The sequence below is a fragment of the Hyla sarda genome, chromosome 6, assembly GCF_029499605.1.
Source record: "Hyla sarda isolate aHylSar1 chromosome 6, aHylSar1.hap1, whole genome shotgun sequence".
Taxonomy (NCBI): Eukaryota; Metazoa; Chordata; class Amphibia; order Anura; family Hylidae; genus Hyla; species Hyla sarda.
In genome coordinates, this window is record NC_079194.1 from 219,887,586 (window position 1) to 219,914,338 (window position 26,753).

At 39.9% G+C, this 26,753-nt stretch overlaps 1 protein-coding gene across 6 annotated transcripts in view; it reads right to left on the reverse strand.

The window, feature by feature from the left end:
* SPI1 (Spi-1 proto-oncogene) overlaps positions 1 to 26,753 on the reverse strand; it is an 84,588-nt gene that overhangs the window by 22,795 nt on the left and 35,040 nt on the right. For 2 of the 6 annotated variants that reach the window (XM_056526531.1, XM_056526530.1), the window contains exon 1: positions 10,080 to 10,302. The exons of the other annotated variants lie outside the window; for them this stretch is intronic. In XM_056526531.1, the coding sequence (XP_056382506.1) occupies positions 10,080 to 10,103 (24 nt within the window). In that variant the 5' untranslated portion in view covers positions 10,104 to 10,302. Of the gene's footprint in view, positions 1 to 10,079; positions 10,303 to 26,753 lie in introns of those variants that run through there. 6 annotated transcript variants of the gene reach the window in all.

The following is a 26,753-nucleotide window of genomic DNA, read 5'->3' on the forward strand; positions in this document are numbered from 1 at the left end:
AGCTCTCTGCGGGAAATATGAATAGGTATATATGTACGGCAGTGCAGGGGACCATAGAAGACCATCTATACATTATACAGGAGGATCGCAACAGACCCGGGGCGATCTGTCAAATAGTACTGCCTAAAAAAAAATTAAAATAAAGAAAAGAAGGTGAAAAACACACACACACTACATTTTTATTATTGTCGGCTACATTTTTAGTGCCCTGCCCGCCCATATAAATTGATCCCTGTTTGAAAATTAATAAAAATTTCGCTATAAAAAAGATACATTTCATTAAATGCAATTTTTTCCATCACTACTGTATCTTTTTTATAATATTTTTTAATGGTACCCTATGAAATTTTATTAAAAAAAGGTATCTCCATCACTTTTTAAATCGCTAAAGTCCAAAAAAGAATAAAAACCGCCTGCCAAAGTTAAAACCCACATGGCGCTTTTTCTTGGTGTTCTTTTACGAAAAAACGCCATAGGCTCAACATGCTTCGATTTTGCAAAACTGCCAAGGAATTAAAAAAGAGTGAAAAAACGAGAAAAGGAATAAAAAAAAAAAATTAAAAAAAGCCAAACTGAAAAACGCAAAGTGGAAAAACAATTTTGCAGTTTCTCATTGATTTTGGCCCAAAAAACGCCATGTGGCAGAATTGGTGTTTTTCAAGGCGTTATCCCCCTAATAGGAGACCAGCATGTGAAACCCAAATCTTAGTATACCACCCCCCCCCCCCCCCACAGTCTCTTTCCCTTTGTTGTCAGGCCTATATTTAACTTCAACAACATTGCCAACCACTAGGCCACTGTCATAAAAATAGTAATAATAATAACCCACACAAGCTCCTCTCTCTTCATCATCATAGAAATATGAATTTTTGTGGCAACACTGGACAAAAATATGCATTTATGTATATAGCTACCTACTCATCCATCCATCTTACCTCACATTTTACGTAAGAAATTACAGTATTTTTGCTTGGTACACAGAAAAGCCAGCATTGTGATAACTCTGGGACACAGGTTTGTGGGTGGAATATTTACTAACATGGTCTTATGACTGGTTTCCAGATATGGTGTATGACTCACATTTGTGGTAGCAGTACTTGGGTTAAAAGATCATAAAATATCAAAATAATATCTACACCCAATTTAATGATTAAAGTATGTACTGTGACTGCTGGTTATTCAGAAGCACCCAACATTATCATGCCGATGCAACATCATGTTAAAACTCACTAAGTGTAAGTATAGTTGCAAAATCAGCCAGCCCAGCAAATGTTAAGAAAGTAGCAAAATGCAGTGGTGTGTGTTAGTGTGTGTGAGGGTAGGGTAGGGGACCCCCCCCCCCCTATCATAAGAATGAGGATATTTCTGTCAGTTCCATAGAGTTTTAATGTACACGCTCAGTACACAGGACTCCCTGTTACTGAAGGTGGGACTCCCCATGATAAAACTCTTTCTGTGTCTAGGAGACAAGTTGTGATTCTGGCAGAAAAAAAATCCTTTAAAGTATTAATAAAAAAGAAGAGTACAAATCCAGATGCTCTTGAACCCCAATGCAAAATCGGTAACAGGCCCCTCATGTATCATATATTATTAAAGGCGTACTCCGCCCATAGACATCTTAATATGTCTGATCGCGGAGGTCCTGCTGCTGGGGACGCCCGGGATATTGGCTGCAGCACCCCGCTGTCATTACTGCACAGAGCAAACTCACTCTGTGCATAATGATGGGCGATACAGGGGCCGGAGCATCCTCATGACGTCATGGCCCGCCCCCTTAATTCAAGCCTATGGGAGGGGGCGTGATGGCCACCACGCCACCTCCCATAGACTTGTATTAAGGGGGCGGGCCATGACATCATGAGGGGCGGAGCTGCGATGTTCCTATGGTCCGGCCCCTGTCTATTGCCCGTCATTACGCACAGATCGAGTTTTCTCTGTGCGGTAATGATAGTGGGGTGCTGCAGCCGAGATCCCAGGGGTCCCCAGCAGCAGGACCCCGCGATCAGACATCTTATCCCCTATCCTTTGGATAGGGGATAAGATGTCTAGGGGTGGAATACCCCTTTAACACTGGTTTATTTGTGGCAGGGAAAACAAAAACAAAATATCAATACAGAGACATGCAATAATGTAGGTCTGGGCAATGAGAGGAAGACATCCATGGTTCCCGCACAGCATACAATTTATCTACTACATCTTACTTTATAGCATTCAATTTCTCTGAGAAGACACTAGAATTAACCCTGGGAATGACCTTGTTTAGGGAAAAAATCAGGCTGTTTCAATTATAACGGTACTATAAGAAAGACAACTAAAGCCCAAAAGCAATGCACCACTGGGCAAGTCCACCACGTATGATGCATATCCTCAGTCTGACACCAATCCCTGAAACATAAAGGTAAAGAACTAGGGAACATGATATGAAGACGTGAGAGCACATGGTAGGTCCTATGCAAAATCTTCAAAAAGGTCTCCATCAAGGACATCTGCCAACTGCCTCTAATAAGAACCTAACAACAGGCCTGCCAATAATAATAATAATAATTTTATTTATATAGCGCCTACAGATGCCGCAGCCAATGTAATAGTATCCTGTTTTTACTGACTGTCCAAGAATTTATGAAGGGTTGGCAACCCCGATTCTGTCAGATGTATAGACTAAAGTAATCTCCATTGTGCTACACACAGTATAATAGTCTCCTATAAACAAGGTTTAGTATAATTGTCTACTATAAGCTTTATACAGTATAACTATCCTATTGCATATGTGCAGAATAATGCTCTTTTGTCAGCTATACACAGTATAATGGACTGCCATAAACTGGGTACAGTACAATAGTTTTCTTTGTGCTCTACACAGTATAATAGTCTCCTACAAATAAGGTACAGTATCGTAGTCTCCTTTTAGCTACGCAGAGAATAACAGGCTCTTTGAGCTATGTACAATAAAATAGTCTCCTATAAACAGTGTAATGATCTCCTATGAGCTATGTAGAAAATAACAGGCTTCTATGAGTTGTGTACAGTACTATAGTGTCCAGTTTCCTATGAGCTATGCACAGTATAATAGTTTCCCATAAGCCATGTAGAAAATAATAGACTCCTTTGAGCTACATACAGTATAATGTTCCCCTATGTAGAGTATAATGCTTGGCTATGAGCTATGTAGAGTATAATGCTCTGCTATGATCTATGTACAGATGTAATGCTCCATTTTGCTGTTTACAGTAAAAAAAAAAAACACCCTATGGGTATAGTATCGTGGTATCAGGGTTTAGTATCATGGATTATATCTGGTTACCATTAGAGGACATTCACATTGAGGATGATGCACTGTGGTAGAGATGTAGTTAGGCTTTCCTCAAGACTGAGTTTTGAGCCTCAAGAACTACAATCTACTATTCGCTAGTGTTGAGCGGCATAGGCCATATTCGAATTCGCGAATATTCGCGAATATATGGACGAATATTCGTCATATATTCGCGAATATTCGCATATTCGTTATAGTCTCGTTTTATTTTCGCATATGCAAAAGTTCGCGTATGCGAAAATTAACATATGTGAAAATTAACATACTCAAAAATTCGCATACTCGAAAATGCGCATATGCGAAAATTAGCATGCGCTAATTTTCGCATATGCGAATTTGCGCACGCCAGTCTCACACAGTAGTATTAGAGCCTTCTTTACACCACACAAGCTGGAAGCAGAGAGGGGTGATCACTGTGATGTGTACTGTGAAGAAAAAAAAAAAAAAAAGAAAAAAAAAATGAAAATTCGTAATTACGAATATATAGCGCTATATTCGCGAAATTCGCGAATTCGCGAATATGCGATATTCGCGAATAATATTCGAATTGCGAATATTCGCGAGCAACACTACTATTCGCCAACAACAGATAAAGTGCCTTCTTTACATTTTTTATGATTGCAACAATGCAAAAGTTTTTTGTTTTTATTTTTTTACATATCACACACTATACAGTGGTTTCCTTTATAAACGGAAGTGTGACGAGAGCATTATGCAAACATATACAGTGCATACATACTGTATGTACTGAAAGCTAAACTGACCCATGGACATCTAGGCTGGGTAAATGCGTCATGCGGGGCAGCTACCGCATATGCTGCTTGACGCCTCCAGGGGGGGATTAAGTACCGTAGTTCTTAGATCCATGGCTGTTCCTTTCCTTTGGGCCTCCCACCCCTTCCCCCCATGCCACCCTGGCAAACCCACTGTTTAGCCAACACAATCACTTTTATGTGCTACCACTGATAGCTGGTTCGAGCTCCACAGAAAATGTTGATACTTTTTCTAAAATACAAGTATATATACTATAATAGCCTGTAGTGGCCAAGCACAAGCTGTATCCATAAGAGTAGTCGGGTCACGGTGGATGAGTAAATGAAGGATTTGCTGAGTGCATAATGTCTCTCAAGTATTGTATGGTCATGTAAAAGGGTTTTTGCATTATAAAAGTATTTTGTGCCTTGCATAACTGTAGAATTTTCTCTTGTTACACATTTGTCCCCTATCTGACCCTAAAACCCCCTACCCAAATCTGGCACCTAGACCTAATGTTGCAAATTAATTGCCGACCACAGACTTGCCCAATAAATACATACAGGCCTCAGACCTGACTCTTAAATAAAAACCTCCCAGACCTGACACCCTAAATATATTTAGATCCAATCCACTAAATGAGACTCCAGACCTGACCCCATAAATAAAAATAGAGCCAAGACATAAACTCTTTAATAAATGTTAATAAATAAATACAGAATAAACAACCTAAATTCAGACTCCAGATCTGATTCCCCTAAATAAATATGGCCCCTAAATGCTCACCTCAGACCTGCCCCATTAACTAATACAGACCTCAGACCTGACCCCTAAATTAATACAGACCCAAACCACTAAATAGGCTATAAACTTGACCCTATAAATTAACCCATTACCAATATCAGATCTGACCTCCTAAATAAAGACTGAGCTCAGACCTTACCTCCTAAATTAATATAGATCACTACCTGATCTCTTGAATACAGACTCAAGACCTGACCCCTAAAAAATACAGACAAAACAGCAAGTTTATACTGTACCTGACGCCTCTATATATATGCACATCCCAAATCTGAACCTCATAAAAAAAATGCTGACCTTAGACCTGGCTCTCTAAATAAATATAAATATACAGCCTAGACCTGACCCCTAAGTAAATACCAAAGAATGTCCACCCAGATATTTTCCGGGCGGACATTCCGCTGTGTAAATGTGGTGTCCCAGTATGGGATGATGTGTCAGGCAGAGTCCCTGTCCAGGGTCCCCCTTATAATATCACCATCATGTATATATGTTTGTATTATAAAAGTGTACTGTTTCTTTAATGTTTGTACCCCATGGTTGTTACCCAGGAGGCACTTGTGACCAGGTGACCCTCCAAGGGACCTATGGGCTCCTTGCACAGCCCCCTATATAACCAGGGAAGGGGCTGCAATCTCTCTCTTTCCATGGTCTCCTAGCACATTGCTCTTCTGCTGTATGCTGAGGTCCAGTGCAGTCGTCTCAGTGTCTGTGTCCAGAGCATTGGAGGCCCTTAAATCTAAAGTCGGTCATCAGTAAGTCAAGTCAGTATTGTCAGTCACCATCTCTGTCAAGTCAAGTCCATCTGTAGTCACCGTGGCCCGCACTAAAGTCAGTCTAACTACTGCAAGTCCCAGCAAGCCTGTGAGGTCCCCCTGTGTCACTGGTCCCCTCCCTGGGATATTTGGCTGTACTGCCAAGACTAATTCACCTGTCTTGCCCCAGTAAAGCTGCCGTTATCCTTAATCTGGCATTGGTGTCTCCACTGCCCTTGCCTAACCCAGGATCAGCGGTATTACCTTCGGTTGGTTAAGGCAAAACCCCCTTGGGCGATAACATCTGCCCGGCATCTAGCCTGCATTACATCCCGACTCCAAATAAATATGGCCTAAGGGTATGTGCACTTTAAGAAAGAAAATTTCACTGAGATTTTGGAGCTGAAATCCTCTTTCTGCTCCATGATGCATACTAAGTCATTTAAGGCAGATTACACACAGATTTCTATGCAGATTCTGCCTCAAAATCTGACTGAAAACAAAGCCCCACTCATTATAATAGGAGGACCTGATGTGGGTTTAATTTCTACTTCAAGAATTGTTGCATCAATAAGAGAAACTCCGAGTACTGGGTGGTGTAGCACATGTCAAAGAAAGATTTCCCAGCTCCAAAAGCAACAAAAACTTGACATATACTTGAAACTAATTAGGACATAAATGCAGTATTTCCTTTGGACTCAGGATGGCGGACGGGAGTGGAATGTGCCGCGGGGTCTCCTGTGCGGCTAGAGTCACAGCAGCAGGGCACACCCCAGCAGCTACTGCTTCAGCACTGCTCCCAGCAGCTGCTGCTTGAGCACTGCTCCCAGCTGCTGCTCCCCACTGCAGGGTCTCAGCACGGACCAGACGAAGCAGCTCCTCCAAAGCCTCAGACGTCTTCTTCAGGGAAGGCAGATAATAGCATGGCCAACTATCTTCCTACAGTGTTCCCGACTGGCTCCTACCCTCCAGCCCACTTCTTCATAAGCCTTTTCTGAGGCTGCCCCCACCTCTGACCTCACCTATACCTTTTACCCCTTGACTCCTGATCTACCTAAGCTCCCATGCAGCCCCCTGTCAAGTATCCTCTCTGCTCCCATGCTGTTCACTACAGGGGCTTTCTATAATAAAACAATATTTATTTCTTATAAAGAGGCTGAAATAAACAATTATAAAGTATTTTAACCTCCATTGCATTATATGCAAGTATAGCTTATCATAGAAAATTCACTTGCATAGACCAGTGACACAATGGGCATCAGTACAGAGGGTATGAGAGGGCATCAGTAAGGACATTTTATTCATTGTTATAAAAAAAATGTCTCTGCTTCTTCACTCAACACTTGAGTGTTCAACACTCAAAGAATGCAGCTTTAACATACAGAACTAAGAATGCAACAGAAAACATACAGAATTAAATCAGTATGGTAAAGGTGCTTAGTGCTCACTTATGTACGACTGTAGTCTTTGAGGTGCACTCATATAACTTGTGCGTAAGGTATTTAATGCCATGAGGAAGGTGTCCATAATACCACATGATGCCAGGCACTGCCTGGGCCTAAAGAATGCTATGGGCACTGTAATTGAAACACAGACACTGATCGTAGTCATGAGCATGGGGACTTAAACGTATGTGAGTGTGTGTGTCTGTGTATTTTTGTGGCTTTAATATTTTATATTATGGTAATGGAGTAATTATAAAGCAGATTTGTTACCAGAGAATATAAAGGCAGCATTGAATGGAAAGAGGTCTGGTCTCCTATAGCCAATACGGCATGAAAATATTATGGCATCTGGCTAATAAAAGGGATTAGAGAATATACCGGACAAATAAAGTACCGATAAGAGTCTGGTGTATTCATGAGGGGATCGCTTTCCCCCTAGCTCCCCCCCAACATCTCTCAGCAGTGACTGACAGATAGCTGCTGTATTTCTGCATACACAGCAGTCTATCTATGACTGTGAGGAAGTGGGGGCAGACTCTTAAAGTGTCCCTGTCAGACCCCGACTGATCTAAATGTTTGACATGTTCAAAGTTTTCTTAAATAACAAAGATACTTTAAGTTATGTATCTGAAGTATTCTCTGATAGCTTTAATTAGCTAAATGGCACAGTATTTTTTCTGCCATTTTGACTAATACAAGACCAGATCTGTCCTCATACAATGCTGCCCTTACATATTACAGTAGAGTCTGACGACAAATCCGCATATGAAGAGTCGCTAACAAAAGCAGCAGTAGTTCATGTGTCAGTTTTTAGAGTACTTGAGAAAATGTTTATTCATGTGTGTCCCAATTACTAAAATTATTAAAGGTATATCGTACAGGAATATGTCAGAAACTATTGCAAATTACAGATTGTACAAAACTGGTATGTAGGTGACCTGTACAGCTCATGACAAACAGATAGATAGATAGATAGACAAATAGATAGATGATAGATAGATAGATAGATGATTGACAGATAGATAGATGATAGATAGATGATTGACAGATAGATAGCTAGATGATAGATAGATAGATAGATAGATAGATAGATAAATAAATAGATAGAAGATAGAAAGATAGAAACTTGAGCTTGATAATGAGGGGATGAGACCATCAAAACGTCACTGGAAATTGGGATGAATAAAAAGTTTTTCACGATATTGGAGTGCTGCCACCTTTTCTTTGGAGTAGATAGATAAATAGATAGATGATATATATATATATATATATATATATATATATATATATATGTAGATAGATACTTGAGAAAGACGTCTTGCATCCTAAACATGGGTGAATAAAAGTTCACATATTTCACCGATTTGGAGTGCTGGAACCTCTTTTTGTATTATAGATAGAAAGTATGATTCAGTAATATATGCGTATATATATATATATATATATATATATATATATATATATAGGCATAATAACAACAATACATATATTTATATAAATCGATAGATAGATAGAGCAATATAAAATATGGCAGCATTCTGTGGAGGGTTAAATCTGGTGCCAGTTACCACATCTTGATCCAGGTATACTTGAGACAGACAATTGTTGCAGCATTTGCCGTTCAAGATTTGAAAAAAATCATAATATAGGGCTGAAATGTTGCTGGGAATCCACGAGGGAAAAAAAAACCTCTTAATTTTTACACCATATCCCACCATTTGCACCATGTCTCTACCACGTACACCATGAATCAAAGTGTGGTCTAGATAAAAGGATTGATATGTTCTGTCTGAAAAAGTGCAATAGAAATGAATCAAATAGTCCAAATCAGACATCAGACATGTATTCTTAGCAATATATGGAAAAGGGCTCCTTTATTATACTGATGTATTTTTATGGAATAAAGGGGTCTTATACCCCAGTCATTTACAAGGACCAAGTATGTGAGTGCTACGCCGCCACCCTTTGGTTGAGAACGATTCATCAAGTATTTATTGAGTCTTAAATATAGAAATATATCATAAACTGGCTGAGAAACAATTGATGGTGTATTTTTAATACATTCAAATGACCTTGAGAAACTTTTTTCCTTGACATTATTATTATCATTATTATTATATCCTAGGATTTTATTACTATTATAGTTCATTTTCTACACTTTAGGATAAAATATCAGGACTGAAAAATATGGCCGTTCAGAATTGTCTATGGTCAGAATGGCAAAACCGCAAATGCCAATATATCCAAAAGTGCACTGTGTGTTTTGATGTTTCCTCATTTTATTAGGCTGAAATTATTATACTATATGAATTTCTCCAATAAATATTAAGCATATTTGTACTGTTATGTATAAGACTCTTCTCCATCTGTCCATAGGTAGTACTATGGGAATTCTCTACTCACTACTAATACGAACATGTCTCTAGTTTTATTCTACTTACATGACTAAAAATGCGTATGGACAGAAATATTTCCTCTTGATTTAAGTAACATATTCTATTCCGTGTCTAACTCCTTATCATTAACCAAGACGGGCAAATAATCTTTACTAAAATGAGGATATAAATATGACAATAACTCTAACAATGTTATATTGTACCTTCTTCTTGGTCAATTTAACATAAATTATACTTTTTCTAACAGTGAAACCAATGAGGACTACTACTCCAATCATTTATTATTGATAACTATAATAACATCTTTCAACACTGAACTCTATAGGAACATTTGGTAACCTAGACTTGAAATTGTAACCTGTAGGGTGTACACCCTATACGTATCTTAAGGCTTTATGCCTTTATGAAGAATAGTACTAGAGTACTCATAGTAACAGGATATAGAAGCCAATGAATATCTAACAATTTCATAAATTTTAGACTGAAAGGCTTGCCAAAATTGTATTTCTTTCCCTTCTTCCTCAGTACATAGATATAAATCATCAAATACTGAACACTGGTATCTTCTAACCAATCCCAAGATTGGTCACCAGAGCTCTAGTAAGAATAGTCAACTCACCGTGATAAGGGTATACCCATCCATCCTACCAGCTGGCACAATCCAGAGACCTGGGAGCCAGGATCTTCTTCTAGACTCAGGGCCCTTAAAATTGACTCTCAACAACCCTGAGAGTGACACAGAGGGCAAAGGAGAAGTGTAATCTTGGTGACCCCCCCTCCCCTCCGTCTATGTGTGCGACCAGTGGAGAATGCACGCTACCACTGATAATGAAGTTTTTCTCTCTTTCTCAATATAGGTTCCTGATTTGAAGTGTTCAATGTAGACAGCCAGTCATATATGCGTAAGACTTCACTGCATAAATCATATGGGGACGTCACAGGAAATGTGTCCTTTCAGATTGTGGGCAGCCAATCCTTCCTCCAGATTCTGGTTATAAAAGAAGAAATCCTGGCCTTATTCATGAGCTATCACAAGTCCAGGTGCTGAGGGCCATACCAAGTACCAAGACAGTGCTAATTCTTAGGGTCATGTACATACGAGGCTGATGGTTTAGTACTAGTCAATAGACATGAACGGACAGGTCATATTTCCTATAAATATACTCTGATATATCGTTGCCATATATAACCAAAATAATCTCTATCATCAGGAAGGAAAAGCTTTTCTGGGTGTACCTATATGCTGCATGTGGCACAGCAGGCGCAGCTTGTGTGAAGGATGAGCAATTTTTTACTTTTTAAGTAACACTTACGAATTTTAAACTTTACAATCTATCAGATAACCAGAAATATCACACATTAGGACAAGATGTTTTTTTTTTTTTTTTAAGTTTTCACTTTAGATGTAAGAAAAAAATAATTCTGTCACTTGAAATTGTCATAAACAATAATTCTTTACACCATATTAGGGCTTATGTGTTTTGCAGGACAGGTTGTACTTTTTAATAGAAACACACATACATTCATATTACCATATAATATAATGTTAAACCAAAAACATTATCTGTTGGGTAAAAATGACATGCTACCATTGTTGTGCAGGCTAGTTCAATCATACAAATATAACATTTATATAATTTTTGATATTTGTTTTTTTAACTTTAAATAATTTAAAACATAATGCTTTTTATCACCATATTCTGATAAATATATATATATATATATATATATATATATATATATATATACATATATATATATTCATCTAAGTAGCTGTGTGAGGACTCTTCCTTTATAGGGTGAGTGGTATTTTTTATTGCTATCATTTTAGGCTAAATGTGACTGTTTGATTGTTTTTCAATCCGTATTATGGGAAGCAATTTTGGTATTGGGTATACAGGATAAATTACATTATATTTAAATATTCTATTTAGACAGTTTAGACCTATCTGCACACAGCAATACTAAGTATGTCAATTTGTTTATTACTTTATTTATTTCATATGATAAGTAGGAAATGTGTTTTTACAGAGTCCCCCTTAAGGACACAGCCCGTTTTGGCCTTGAAGACACAGACAATTTTCATTTTTGCATTTTTGTTTTTTACCTCATAACTATTTTTCCATTAACAGACTCACATAAGGGCTTTCTTTTTATTTGCATGATCAATTGTACTTTGCGATGACACCTTTATTTTACCATAAGTTTTCATGGTGCCAAACAAAAAAAATACTTTCTTCTTTGACATCTGGCAGCACAGAAGGAATAAACCTGGCCTCTTTTATTCAACCTAGGACCGCCCACCTAGAAAAAAAACTCACAAACCATCAACCAATACTTGGTGACCACACATAATAAATAGATATTCTTCCTGGATAAAAGATGTTAACACACTCTTGCCCACCATTATCATGTTTTTTTGTTTCTTTTAAGTATATATTGTTTTATTTTACACCAGTGTCTCCAGGGTCAATGGGGTAAACCTGGGCTAAATCAAGAGGTCTGTGACTAAAAAACAGAGGCTATTTCCTGCCTATATCTATGAGGCTCATGGCATGCCTTGGGGTGATGATTCTCCCGGTTTAGGCACTGATGCAGTCATTTTCGGTGGAGGACTGGACGCTGCGGTATGTAAGTATATCGCCTACCCGATGTTCGCTTCTATTTTCGCAGTTGCGCATTAAAGTCTATGGATTTCTGGTCTGGCAGCCATGTTTGTCTTGGGAAGCACACACCTTGCGCAAGTTACTGGATAGATGCGTCAGCGGAAGTTCCAGTCTGGCAGGCCGAAACCGAATGTGACACTTCGGCAGGCCGAAACCGGATGTGACGTCCTTCTCTTCCTGAGCAGGTAATGTTATTTAAGCAGAGCAGAATGCCCACATGCCTTGCCTTTCTGTGCAGGCAGCCAGACTTCTCTGCTACTAAGGTATTGATTGCAGGCCACTGATCTTTTTTGTACAGGGGACTGTTTCCTTGTTCTTTGTACAGTATATCCATAATGTATATTTTTATGTACTATGGGGGTAGTTGAGTTACTTACTCATTATGGCAATGTTCTTGTCTTCTTATAGATGGAAAGCCTGTCTTCCTCAAAGAAGAGAAAATCTAAGTCTAAACATAGACTGTGTGTCTCCTGAATTAAGTGGAGATCATTGTGATGTTTGCAAGTTTCATTTGTCTTTATCACCTATTGGACGTAAAGCTCTTTGTGTAAGCTGTCTGCAACCTCTGCCTCCTAATGCTTCTTGTACTGTTTGTACTAACTGTGCAAATCTACATGAAACTTCATCCTTTATTGAGGAAACTAAAGGGTTCTTCAGTTTGTTTAAAACCAAGTTTGGATCTGGGAAGAAACCTAAAAGGCAGAAGTTAAGTCATAAAGATGAACCCTCAGAAGGAATCATCAGAAGAAATTATTGCTGAAGATTTTTATTTGTTCAAAAAGGAGAATGCAGATAAATTGATAAGAGCTGAAAAGGACATTATGGAGTCTTCTGAGGACAGACCTAAGGAGGATAAATAAAGTCTTTATTATTTCCCTAAAAATCACTCTGATTATCTAGTTGGACATCCAGTTTTAAAGACTATTATTGAGAAGGAATGGAAGAGACCTGACCATCGTTTGGAGTTTCGGTCCAGATTTAGAGCTGTTACAAACTTGATCCATGTGAATCAGAAATCTGGGAAAATCCTGCGAAGGTTGATTTGCCAGTTTCCAAGCTCTCTAAAAAAAACTCTCTTGCCTTCATACGACTCTTCTATATTAAAAGAGCAAATGGATAGGAAGACAGACGTTTTATTGAAACTTGCCTATGCTAGCACAGCCGCCTTGAATAAAGCAGCTCTTTCATCTGTGCCAGTTACCCGTGCTAATTGTGTCTGGTTAAGCCAACTAAGTAAGGACATACAAGATGGTATATCTAGAAGAGATCTGTTGGATGAGGTTTTAACTTTAAAGACAGCAGCAGATTTTGCATGTGACTTTCCTCTAGATGTATCAAGAATCTGTGCTAAAAACCTCGCTGTTTTAAATTCAACAAGAAGGGCTATATATTTAAAACTTTGGACAGGAGACGCTGCCTTCAAAAGTAATTTTTGCTCATTACCCTTTGAGCCTGGTTCATTAGTTGGATCTCAGTTGGATAAGATCCTAGAAGCAGGAAAAGAGAGCAAGGCCCCTGCATTTCCTTATTCTTATAAGAAGAAACTGTTTCATCCATTTCATTTTTGAAGATCAAGTTTTAGGCGAAAGCCATTCCAGGACAAAAGGTATAACAAATGTCATCAAGACACCAATAAAAAGAGACAACCTGATTCTAAACAACCTAAGTCAGAATTCTGAGTGCCAAGTCTGTAGGTGCCAGATTGCAAAAATGTTTTCCAAATTGGCTGGATATCACTACAGACAAGTGGGTCTTAAAGATCATGGAGGAAGGTTACAGTCTCAATTTCATAAAGATTCCAGGAGAAAAATTCATCTTGAACAGAGAAAATGCTATTATCCATCCAGGCTCTCCTGAACAACTTCATCAAGAAGAAAGCTCTAGAACCAGTTCCTCTCGGTCAACATGGTCAAGGAATTTACACACGTTTTTCCTGTTCCAAAGCCAGGCGTCAAGTGGCGGCTCCTAATAGATCTGCGGTACCATCTAAATCATTATTTGTCAAAAGAGAAGTTTTGCATGGAAAACATAAAATCTGCCACAAATATAATCCAGCAAGATGATTGGATGGTCTCGCTCGATCATATGGACGCCTATTTGCACATCCCTCTAAATGTAAACTCCAGAAAGAATTGCAATTGCTTTTCAGAGAAAGATCCATCATTTCCAGTTTCGAGCCATGCCCTTCGGCTTAACGTTCGCTCCCAGAATTTTTACAAAAATTGCTATCACCCTTGTTGCCTCCCTAAGACTTCAAGGGATTCATGTCATTCCGTATCTGGACGATTGGTTGCTCATAGCAACAAGTCAAGAGCTTCTCCTTCATCATCTTCAGATTACACTGAATCTTCCAGAGTCTGTCGGTTTTATTCTCAACCCGGAAAAATCTGATTTCATTCCAGCAAGAAGAAAGCGGGTCCTGGGTTCGGAGATAGACTAAACACTTCAGAAGGTTTTTCTTCCTCTAGAGAAGCAAATAAGAATTATGAATCAAGTGGATCATCTGATGAGGACTCATGTTACCATAAGAGAAGCAATAAAGATTTTGGGACTCATGACGGTGTCTATAAAAGCTGTACCCTGGGCGAAGGCACACTTCAGGGATTTGCAGATGGAGATTCTCTCTGTATGGGACCGAGATCTCTGGAAAGCCATCTTTTTCTTTCAGATCTGACTCGCCAGACCTTGCTGTGGTGGTTGATGGAAACCAATTTGCAAAGATGAAAGAGTTTCAGGTTGGTGACCCCCTTAGTGATAACCACAGATGCCTCAAAATGGGGTTGGGGAACACATTTGAATACATAGTGGGTTCATATACCCTGGTCTCCTAAAGAAAGATGTTTTTCTTCAAATCTCAGAGAACTGAGAGCTATCCGTCTAGCTGTGATGCACTTCACCTCCCTAGTAACCAACAACTCTGTACTGATTCAGTCGGACAATCTGGTATTGGTGTATTACCTTCAGAAAGGTCACCAGGGGGTTTTACAAAGCGCAAGGAGGCATGAAACAGTGTTGTAACCCAGGAGCGAGCTCCTGCCGTTCCGCTCTGCATTACCGAAACGGATCGATGTTCCTTTCATGTGAAGCATGATTTAATAAAAGACACAGTAGCAGGATTCAGGTGTGTGCTCCATTCTTTTTTTTCTTTTTTTGTTCCAGCCTTCAATCATTGATCGCTCCCAATGTTTTGTTCTCTAAGCTATGTCGAAGAAGAATGTTAAAATATTATACTTACCGTAATTTTTCTTTCTTCGAGAAAGAAGGCAGCACATATAACCCTCCCAATAAATAGTTTAAGCATCTAAGAAAAGAGTCTAGTTATTTACACAGTGTGCTGCTCTTAATGATATCTATTTATTATGTATGGTCACCATGTATTGGTTGATGGTTTGTGAGTTTTTTTTTCTAGGTGTGCGGTCCAAGGTTGAATAAAAGAGGCCAGATTTATTCCTTCCCTGCTGCCTTCTGTCTCGAAAAAAGAAAAATTAAGGTAAGTATACAATTTTAACCATTTGTGTCAGGAAACTAAAAAGAAAACTGCAATTTTGCTATTTTTGTTGGGCTTTTGTTTTTATCCAGTGCACTCCACAGTAAAACTGACGTTATCTTTATTCTGTGGGTCAATGCACATAAATTAATACCCATGTGAACATACTTTTCTAATATTTTACTGCTTTTAAAAAAGTCAAACTTTTTAAATCAAATGGTTTAAATTGGTTAAAATTGCCATATTCTGACTCACCATAACTTTCTTATTTTTCCATATATGCGGTTGTATGAGGGCTCATTTTTGTGCTATTATCTGTAGTTCACATTAGCACCACTTTTTGCATATGTGACTATTTGATCCCTTTTTATTTTTTTTCTGGGATTTGATGTCAAGAAACATGAGCAATTATGGACGTTTATTGAGGGACAAGCTTATTCACATTTGTTAAAACTTTTGTTACTATTTTTTTTCCAAGTCAATAGAGGACTATTTATTGCAATTTTTTGATAATTTGGTAATACTCATTAGTGCTATGCAATCGGTAGATTTCTCCGAGACACTAGTGCTCAGGAGAAAAAAATCGGTGTCCAAAAAGCGCTCTCTCCTCTGCGTCAGCTCACAGGTATCGGATACAAATGGTGGTCATGAAAATAAATAGCCTGGCTCGGTGGAGTAGTTTAGTAGTTTCGAGGGGTGGGACCCCCTCTTCGTCAGATCCAATGATGTGGCATGTATGCAGAGGCCACTGATTTATACATGAAAAAGCCCGCGAAAATCACCGCGAATTACCGGGTGCAAGGCAAGAACATAAATTCAAACATAACAATAATTATAATGTACATATGGGCTGTACCGTGTCAGCAGTGTTTACAACCCTCTGGCGGAGGTAAATCGGGAAAAACACAAAATCTGAAAATACACAGATACATCTCCCATATTAAAGATACTTGAAGTATAGGGACCACTGGCTCTGCCCTCCGTATGAGAGGTGGTGTAGGTGTGAGTGATAGAGTCTGCTTCCTGTAGTCTGGTGACATGCAGAGATAGATGTGCGGGAGGATCGCGGCTGTCCATGGCATGGGAGACCTCGTTCCTCCGTTGGAAAAAGAAAATCAGGGTGAGTGTTTCCCATGCAGACCACATGTTAACATTTCATTCTGAACAGGCCCGAGCTAGAATGAAGGGCTGTTCTTCTTCTTCTTCAGTGTGGTGTTTTTATTAGGGTAACGTATAGGGCTCCCTCTCCAACAATCGGCCCCGTGGGAAGTCAGAGATGTAGCCGGGTCGTAGTCCCTGGAGGTTGAACTTGGGTAAGGGAATATTTGGTGGCAGAGATGTAGCAGGATCGCGACTCCCGAAGGTTTTGCTACGGTGAGGGAACATTTAGTGGGATTCACCCTTTGTGGTATATTTGGTTTGGATGATAATATCCTCCAATGTTGGTGTGGCAATTAGGGAGAGGATCCGGTGGATAGATGGCCTGACTGAAGTTCCTAAGGAGAGGATGATATGATGAAAAAAAGCGGTGCGGCAGTCGGAGAAGGTGAGTCTATAGTGTTTAGCTTTAGTGGATTAATTCAATGGCTTCATTCAATCCATGAGGCTGGAGAGATTCCAATCTGTAAATCCAATACATTTCTTTTTTTCCCAAAGCTTCCAAGCGATTGGTAATATGTTCTGGGATGTAATCAATGGGCATGATGGAAAAGGCTTCTTTGATCCCATTGTGTTTAGTTGTGATGTGCCGTGATTGGCCATAGAACATAAATCCCTTTTTCACATTGCATCTGTGTTGATTTAGTCTTTGGTGTAATTTTTGCGTGGTCCTCCCCACGTATTGTTTTCCACAACAGCAGTTGATGAGGTAGATGACAAACTGGGATTGGCATGTCAGGTGGAATTGCAATTGGAATGTTTCACCTGTGTGGTGGCTCTTAAAGTCGGTGCTGTGATCTGTTATGATGTTGCAGCAGAGACACCTCTTCTTGCCACATTTGAACACCTTTTTTTAAGGGTCGTCTCCGTAGTGCAACGTTTGGCTGCACGTATCAGTGATATTGGCAATGTACCAGAAGGCAGATCATCAGAGCCAGTCATGGAGCAGGTGAGTATAAATCCAGCCGCAATCTTGACTCACCAGATCACCCGATCGCGCTGTGGGTGATCCAATGAGTTTCTGTAATCCCCCGTAATACTTCTGATGTCATGATCAGTTTTGATCAGTGCGATAGCAGCCAGGACCCGCAGTCTATGAAGAAAGCACAACTCCTGCGCTCACTTCATAGTTCGGATAGGACTTAGGATGTATATGTACTATACATTAGTGTTGCTTGCGAATATTCGCAATTCGAATTTTATTCGCGAATATGCGATATTCGCGAATTCGCGAATATTCGCGAATATAGCGCTATATATTCGTAATTACGAATATTCGTATTATTTTTTTTTTTTTTTTCACAGTACACATCACAGTGATCATCCCTCTCTGCTTCCAGCTTATGTGGTGTAAGAAGGCTCTAATACTACTGTGTCGCATATGCGACTTTTCGCTTATTCTAATTTTTGTATATGCAAATTTTCACATATGTTAATTTTCGCACGCACGAATATTCGCATATGCGAAAATAAAACAAGACTATTACGAATATGCGAATATTCGCGAATATGACGAATATTCGTCCATATATTCGCGAATATTCGCGAATTCGAATATGGCCTATGCCGCTCAACACTAGTATACATACTAAGATGGCAGGCATGTGGTCCTTCACTAGGCTTCTTGCTTGGCACCCCACAATCATGTTGCATGTAGAGTGATCTGAGAATAGTGGGCTTTGCCATCCACTTTGTAACCACCCAGATGCCACAGGTATCAGCTGGAATACAAAGCCACCATGCGTCATGTATCGAGTGGGATAAGCTCCTTAAAACCGTCCTAACATCATGATATAATAGCACATCACATTTTGGTAAAGGCCTGATTTATTTTTCCGTAAATTGATAATCTACCAACTGTTTACAGCACAGAATTGTAAAATAATCTAGAATTTCATTATACCAAAGTAATACTGAGAGTGTTTTGGACCCCTGAGCAAAGATCAGGGAACCCTTAGCAACATAGTTATACACTAGAATTAAGCTGGCACAATGCCCTTCAGTAGTATTTATCTCCTGTAACCTTTAGGATGAGTTCACACGTTCAAGTTTTTAATTGCAATTATTATGTGCAAAGAAAACTAACAAATTATGAATATGTGCCTAATAACTTTTAACAGTTGATTGAAAACACCACAGGTAAAGTGAGAAAATCTATTCCAGCTCCCAGCGTGTACTTCGCCTACAGAATTGCACTGGAGGAGTGAGCCCTGGAATTCAACTGGATGTCTTTTTCATAGACGGCTCCCCGGCATTTTCTGTATTATTCTTTCCCACAGGACATATGCTTTGTACTGCTAGCTGCTCCTATACACTGTGCATGAATTAGCTTGATGGAGTTTTTTGTTTTGTTTGCTATGTATTGTTTGCATTTTAAGCTTATGAGTGTCAAACCTATGTATCTGTGTATGCAGCAGGCGTCGGTCACTACCCTGAGCGACATCCCTGCAGCAGTGACACTCCCAGACCTATCAGAGCGTGTGGAGTCTGGTCCAATAGTGTTTGGTCCCGGCATCCATGCCTCTCTAGGCCGGCTGTTTATACTCCACTCACTCCAGTATTTCTTGCCAAGAATATTGGATCCTTTCTTGTTAATGGCGTTGTGATTGTATCTCCTGGTTTACCTGCATTTATTTTTGGCTTTTTCTCTGATTACTGTTTTTGCTTACTGTTTCTATACTGCACTGCTATCTCTGTTACTGACGGCTAGCTGAAATTGTTTATACATTCAGTTTTTCCTGTTTGCTGTTTAGTTTTTTGTTAACCAATTGTGTTCTCACCTGATCCCTGACATATGCACTGTTTGTATTTTATTGTTTTGACATCGCTACACTTTGCATTCATTCAGTATAGGAACTGTTGTCCAGTTGGGGGTCTGTCGCTTAGGAGAGATCGTCAAGTAGGCAGGGATAGAGGCTGAGGGTGAGCTTATGACTGCACACAAACTGCCCAATGTGACATTTAGCCATATTAGAAATTATGCAAAATTCTTAATTGCAGGCTTTCGTTATGGCCTCATTACACTGTTCAGTGTGTCAGAGCTACTTTAAATTTAATGATGTCTTTTTCTTGCAGCAAGTTGGCGCTTCAATGGTGCCAAGTTTTCCCCATCATTTTTCACCTTATTTGTTGCTTTGTGGGAGAATAAATATGTCTTCTCCGAATGGAATCCTTTCCTGTTTGATAGTAAACAAGTGTTTTGTTCCAGGATTTTATACTCATAGATGTCTATTATGTTGTCCCCCAGTTTAATGGTTACACAGAGAGCTGGGCATAGTCACATGAATACAGGTCAAGGGATTCCACAAGTGTGGCAAAAATCATTGCATGTGTTGCAAATATGTGGTAAAAACTATGAAGATGTATGGATGCAGACGATGACAGGAAAGATTGTGTAAATTGGTTCATAAACTGTAATAGTGTGCAGGCTATTTACAAGATCTTGTGCAAAATGTGTAATATGTATTGTGTAGGATGAATGAAATCTCATTGAAGGCTTAAAAAGATTCTGTATATGTTAAGTCTTCCAATGTTTAACAGAATTTCAATAAAAAACATAAAAGAGATCTATTTAGTTTACAAGGTTTTTTTTGTCATTGAAAGGGTTAACCGACTGCATAGAGAAGGTGATTGGAGATGTGTTAAGCAAAGAAATGCAGGGGATCTTCATGCCTAATACGATTGTAACATATGGTTTGAATTCTAGTACAGATCTTATTTTACCCTATTAGTAATATTATATACTTATTTTCCCAAGTGTTTACATGTTTTTAATGCTTCATAGGATGTGATGTCATGTGTGAGGTGAGGCTTGTTCAGTTTAAATTCTCCCCTTCAATGTAGTAAATTAGATTATAACTAAAGGCCATACCATCCTTAAAGGGGTGCTCCGTTGCTAGACATCTTATCCCCTATCCAAAGGGTAGGGGATAAGATGTCTGATCGCAGGGGTCCTGCCGCTGGGGTCCCCTGCAATCTCCCTGTGGCACCTGGCGTGTGGCACCTGGCGTTCGTTTAGTCTTGGGTGCAGCACCGGAGACCCGGAATGTCACGGTCACGCCCCAATCGTGATGCCATGTCCCCTCAATGACTCTCATAGACTTGCATTAAGGGGGCACGGCCGTGATGTCACGAGCAGGGCATGACTGTGATGTCACGAGCCTCCACCCTGCATCGCCAGTCATCTGGCACGGAGCAATGTTTGCTCTGTGCACCAGAAGCCACATCAAAGATCCTTTGGATATGGGACAAGATGGGGGGAGTACCCCTTTAAATGTGTCATCGCTTGTGGTTTCCGTGTCTGTAAGTCATTTTTCAGGTGCAGCTGTTATGTACCATTTTTAACACATTTCTAATTAAATAAAAAAGCAGATTTTACAAGAATAATAGTGCTAGATGTAATTTGTGCATTTGGATTCTGGGCACCAGCCCCTGAGTTGTGGTGGTGTGAACAAGCACCAAGAGGAGGGGATAATTTAGCAATGTGATGTGACCCTGGTCTGAGCCATCTGTATCACATATAAAATGAATTAATTCGTATGAAAGAGTAAGGCCCAGTTCCTAAAAAACGTTGGTAATAGTGCTCCAAATATCTAAAAAGAATGTACTGTTTTACTGTTTAATCCTACGCAGCTTCAGTGCCTACAGTCAGTGGCGTCTCCAGCATTCAAATTTAGGGGGGGCACATGGGGGGCCAGTGACAAAAGTGGGGGGGGCAATTTTAAAATGTGTGTGTATATATATATATATATATATATATATACACACACACACACATATATATATATATATATATATATATATATATATAAACACACAATGATTTTTTTTCTGTTTTTGCCATAGATTTTTGGGTAAATGACTGATGTCATTATAAAGTAGAATTGGTGGTGCAAAAAATAAGCCATCATATGGACTTTAAGGTGCAAAATTGAAAGGGTTATGATTTTTAAAAGGTAAGGAGGAAAAAACAAAAGTACAAAAACGGAAAAACGCTCGGACCTTAAGGCGTTAAAACTTTTGGACACTACCATCAACTTTTATAGCGGCATCTAAAGTGTTAATGTCAGACATCAGACTGATTGGTGATGTCTTGCATTAGCCGAGGGTTCTAGCTAATGATTTATACAACACAGTGGGAGCCGGCACTGTGCGTACACATACGCCTTGTGTCCTTAGGTCTCATTTACACGGATGGATCCCCAGCATATTTTATGCTGCGGATCCCCCGACAATGGACCCTACAGTGCTGCCTCCATCTGTGCCTGCTCAAAACAGCAATCCTCCGCTATGAGCAGACACACTTTTGATGTGTATACTCGCACACATCGCGGCTGCTCTCGGCCTAGTTCAGAGAGCAGGAGGAGCGGCCATGATGTGTGCGAGTATACACATCAAAGCGTGTCTGCTCGTAGCGGAGGATTGCCATTATGAGCAGGCACAGATAGAGGCAGCACTGTAGGGTCCATTGTCGGCGGATCCGCAGCGTAAAATACACTGCGGATCCACCCCTGAATGAGCCCTTAGGGTACGTTCAGATGTACAGGATCTGCTGTATATTTTCTGCAGCTGATTTTGCTACCTATTGAAGCTAATGGGTTGCAAAATTAGCTGCACAAAATATGCAGCAAAAATATGCAGCAGATCCCGTACATGTGAATGTACCCTTGAGGGGTTAATGAGGGGTTAATGTGTTCACATGTTGTCCTTCCAGAGGGGTCACTTTCCCTCCTCCAGTGTCCACAGGTCTCCAACAGGTCACATTACCAGAACAATTTATGGAAAAATCGCGGCAAAAATTGCGCTGTTTTACCGCGATTTACGAAAAATCGCGGTAAAAGCGCGCAATTTTTGCCGCGATTTTTCCCAAAAATTGTTGTGATAATGTGACCTGTTGGTGACCTGTGGACACGGGAGGAGGGAAAGTGACCCCTCTGGACGGCTACCATACACATCACTAGTGTTGCTCGCGAATATTCGCAATTCGAATATTATTCGCGAATATCGCATATTCGCGAATTCGCGAATTTCGCGAATATAGCGCTATATATTCGTAATTACGAATATTCGTTTTTTTTTTTTTTTTTTTTTCTTCACAGTACACATCACAGTGATCACCCCTCTCTGCTTCCAGCTTGTGTGGTGTAAAGAAGGCTGTAATACTACTGTGTGAGACTGGCGTGCAAAAATTCGCATATGCGAAAATTAGCATATGCTAACTTTCGCATATGCGAATTTCCGCATATGCTAATTTTCGCATGCGCGTATTTTCGCATACGCGAAAATAAAACGAGAATATAACGAATATGCGAATATTCGCGAATATATGACGAATATTCGTCCATATATTCGCGAATATTCGCGAATTCGAATATGGCCTATGCCGCTCAACACTACACATCACTCAGCCCCGGGTTATACTGCTGATCAGGGGGGAGAGAGGCAGGACACGGGACATCACTAACCTCACATGAAGCGGCCGCTCTGCTGTGTGACCTGTCAGCTCTTGGCCTGTCCTCTCCTGTGCTGGGGGGCGGAGCCATAAATGTATCGGGACATCCCTATTTATTTTAAATTGGGGGGGGGGCCCCTCTGGCCCCCCCCCTAGTGACGCCACTGCCTACAGTGCCATAGTAACTTTGGTTTTCACCGCAGTGGACAATTAAAGCACTTCAAGTAAAAAATTTCACATTTCCCGACAAAGTTTTGGCACAAAAAAGTTTCCATCAGATATTTCCATATTACGCTGCTGAAGGACCGCTGTATGCTGCCTTTACAGGTGCCTGCTCGGGGCGGCAATCCGCCGGTACGAGCAGACACACTGCGATGTGGAGTTGACGTGCACATGTGCAGTATACTCGCACATCGTGGCAGCTCTCGGCCTAGCTCATAGAGCAGGGGGAGCGGCCGCGATGTGTGCCAGTACACCGGGCATGCGCAGGGACTCTCACATCACTTCAGTGTGTCTGCTTGTAGTCTGCGTATTGCTGCTCCAAGCAGGCACCTGTAAAGGCAGCATACGAGGTTTACACTAGTCACTCTAGTTTTTCAAAAGAGGGCGTGGTTATGTAAACTTCATGTTTGACATGATATTTTCAAAGCGATGAGAGTCCATTTTACATAAAAAATTTCACACGAGCTCTTTGCTAGTCTAGAAATCACAGAAATGGTTGTATTTTTTTTTCTTTTTTTTGGGGGGGGGGGGTGGGGGGGAGGTGTTATTTAATCAATTATTGAAAAAGAAATATTATAGAAAAATGGCAATAAAAAAATAATGTTTTTTTTTCATTGTCACTGCACCTGCACTCACATTTAACCCCTAGACATGTTTTATTCATACAGTTGTTGCTTGTATGAGCTCTGGTAATCATGGAATGTTCTTCTCCAGAATTATCCGTAGTTTACAATTTGGCCCAAAAAAAGAATTTTTTTTTTGTTGCAAAAACTACCAATTTTGGTGCAAAAAAATTTCAATATGGTAGCAAAAAAAAATTTGGGGGCACCAAACTATACCATTTTGGCATGAAAAAGCACAAAAGTGGCATGAAAATGAACTCTCACATATTTTCCCATTTGCAAAGCGGCGCAAGAGAAAAAAAAAGTGTGAATAATATCATAACAGAAATTACAGTAGTATTAAAATATTTCCCCCATTGTGTTATGACGCTGCTGTGTTGTAAATATAGATTTGTGGGAAGGGTGCAATAAGTGTTTTACATTTTGTATTATTTTAGGGTATTTGAGACACAGTCAGTATATAGGTTAGTAAGTTATAGGTGTAAGAAGATGACAATTTTAAGCATACTTATTTTTGTGCATGTAATTATTTTTTTAAGGTTGTAAAATAAAATTAAACCTATATAAATGGGTATTCTTGTAACCGTATGGACCTACAGAATAAAGATAAGGTGTCATTTTTACCAAAAAATCTACTGCGTAGAAAAGGAAGCCCCCAAAATTTACAAAATGGTGGATTCTTTTTTCAATCTCACCCCACAAATATTATTCTGGTTTCGCTGTAGACTTTGTTATGAAATGATTGATGTCATTACAAAGTGCAATTAGTAATGCAAAAAAGGGCAGGAGGTAAAAGGGTAAAAGCAATGGGGGGGGGGGGGGGATGGAATCTGTTTCACTTTCTGGTAAGAAAAATGTTTTCTAGTGGAGTACCCCTTTAAAGGGTTAAAAAAAAAAAAAGGTAGTGCTTAAGACAGAGAACAAAAGTTTCTATTGTTTTCCAGGCAATATTTTACAGAGCATTTGTCAGACTTCCTGTCTGTTTTAGTAAATCACCCTTAAAGGGTAGCTCCCACCATCCTATTTTTTTTTTCTGTCCCTACCTATTGGCAATCTATCCCTAACCCCCTCCCTGCTTTTAATTTTAATTTTTACTATATTAAAAATGCTTTTTGTCTGCCTAGCAGTATGCTCACTACCAGGCAGACTTCCCCAGCAGGCACCACGTCACTGATGCCTGCTGGGGGGGACTTCCGCCCTTAGTTCATCTACACAGGGTGCCTCCAGCTGTTTCACCACTACAACTCCCAGCTTGCCCTGACATCTATTGGCTGTCAGGGCATGCTGGGAGTTGTAGTATTGAAACAGCTGGAGGCACCCTGTGTAGATAAACTATTAGTTAGTTACATGCGGCGCTAGCCCGTCCCCTCCGTCTCCCTCCCCCCATGCCATACCCCGTTCCCTCCATCACAACCCCCCCCCCCCCCCGCATACCCCGTTCCCTCATTACACAGCGGGCGTGCAGGGACAGCGGCAGCGTCAAGGCGGCGGCGGCGATGTGCGGGAGGTGTGGCCTCCCAGCCAGTGGCCAGGGAGCCAATGCGCTCGCTCCCTGACTGTCTGATTGACAGGTAGGGAGCGAGTGCAGCCTAACTGAAAAAGGACTGATTGCCAGGCCAAAATCAGTCCTTTTTCAGGCGTGGCGTCACGCCAGGCTGCAGCTGGCCACTAGGAGGGAGACCCCTAGTGGCCGGTTTTCAAATGTAAATTAAACCATTTTAATTAAAAAAAATAATAAAAGTATATTAGAGACATGTGGTAGTACATAAGTACTACAACATATCAAAAAATAAAGTTGGTGACAGTGCCCATTTAAAATGATAACACTTAAGTTTTATCTGCTTTGTGCTAATCCACTGTTATTCCTCCTAAAAATGTATGAATAAATTGACATCTGTGTCCCCATACAGTCTGACATCATCAGTGCTGATTGCTTAGTGTCATAGACACACTCATTTGTCAAGGTGAGAGGGTATGCCCAGGTATCACTTAAGTCATAGATGTCCAGGAGGAATGCACAATGCATAGTTCTAAGAATTTAGAAATTGAGTCTGAATCAGCCAGCAATTCCCTAAGTACCCTCATGGAGGGACATTTATCAATGTTTGCTTATGTATTCTTTTTTTTAGTAATTTTTTCTTTACTTTCTTTTTGCTTATGTGCGACGTATTTATCAACTGGTTTCAGCCTGTTGATAATTTTCTTTCACGGAAGCAATTTTTCCTTTTTTACTTTGGTAGTAGCTTTTTCTGCTCCACGTTTGAGCTGGAGTAAATTTAGTCAATTTTTAACCTTGTTGCGTCTTTTTTTTGCGCAGTTGCGACTGTCGCAGTTGATAAATACCCGACTAAAGCAAATCCATTTTTAAAAATTTACAACGTAAGCAAGTTAGAATTTTCTTGCTTTTCTTGTTCTTCATGCAAATTGTCGCACGAAAACACACGAAGTCGCAGTTGCGACAATTTTGTGACAATTATAGTAAAGCAAACCTGACTAAACCCATTGATAAATGTCCCTAATGGTGTTTATATTAACACACTTTCCTGGAAAGTTATACATTTGTTAATGCACAACTCCTGGACAATACAATACAAAATGGTACAACTGGTAAAGTTTGAGTTGACTGCAATGTTTTTGAAACCAGTTTGTAATATTATGGTTGTGCTTCATAGACTTTAGGATAGTC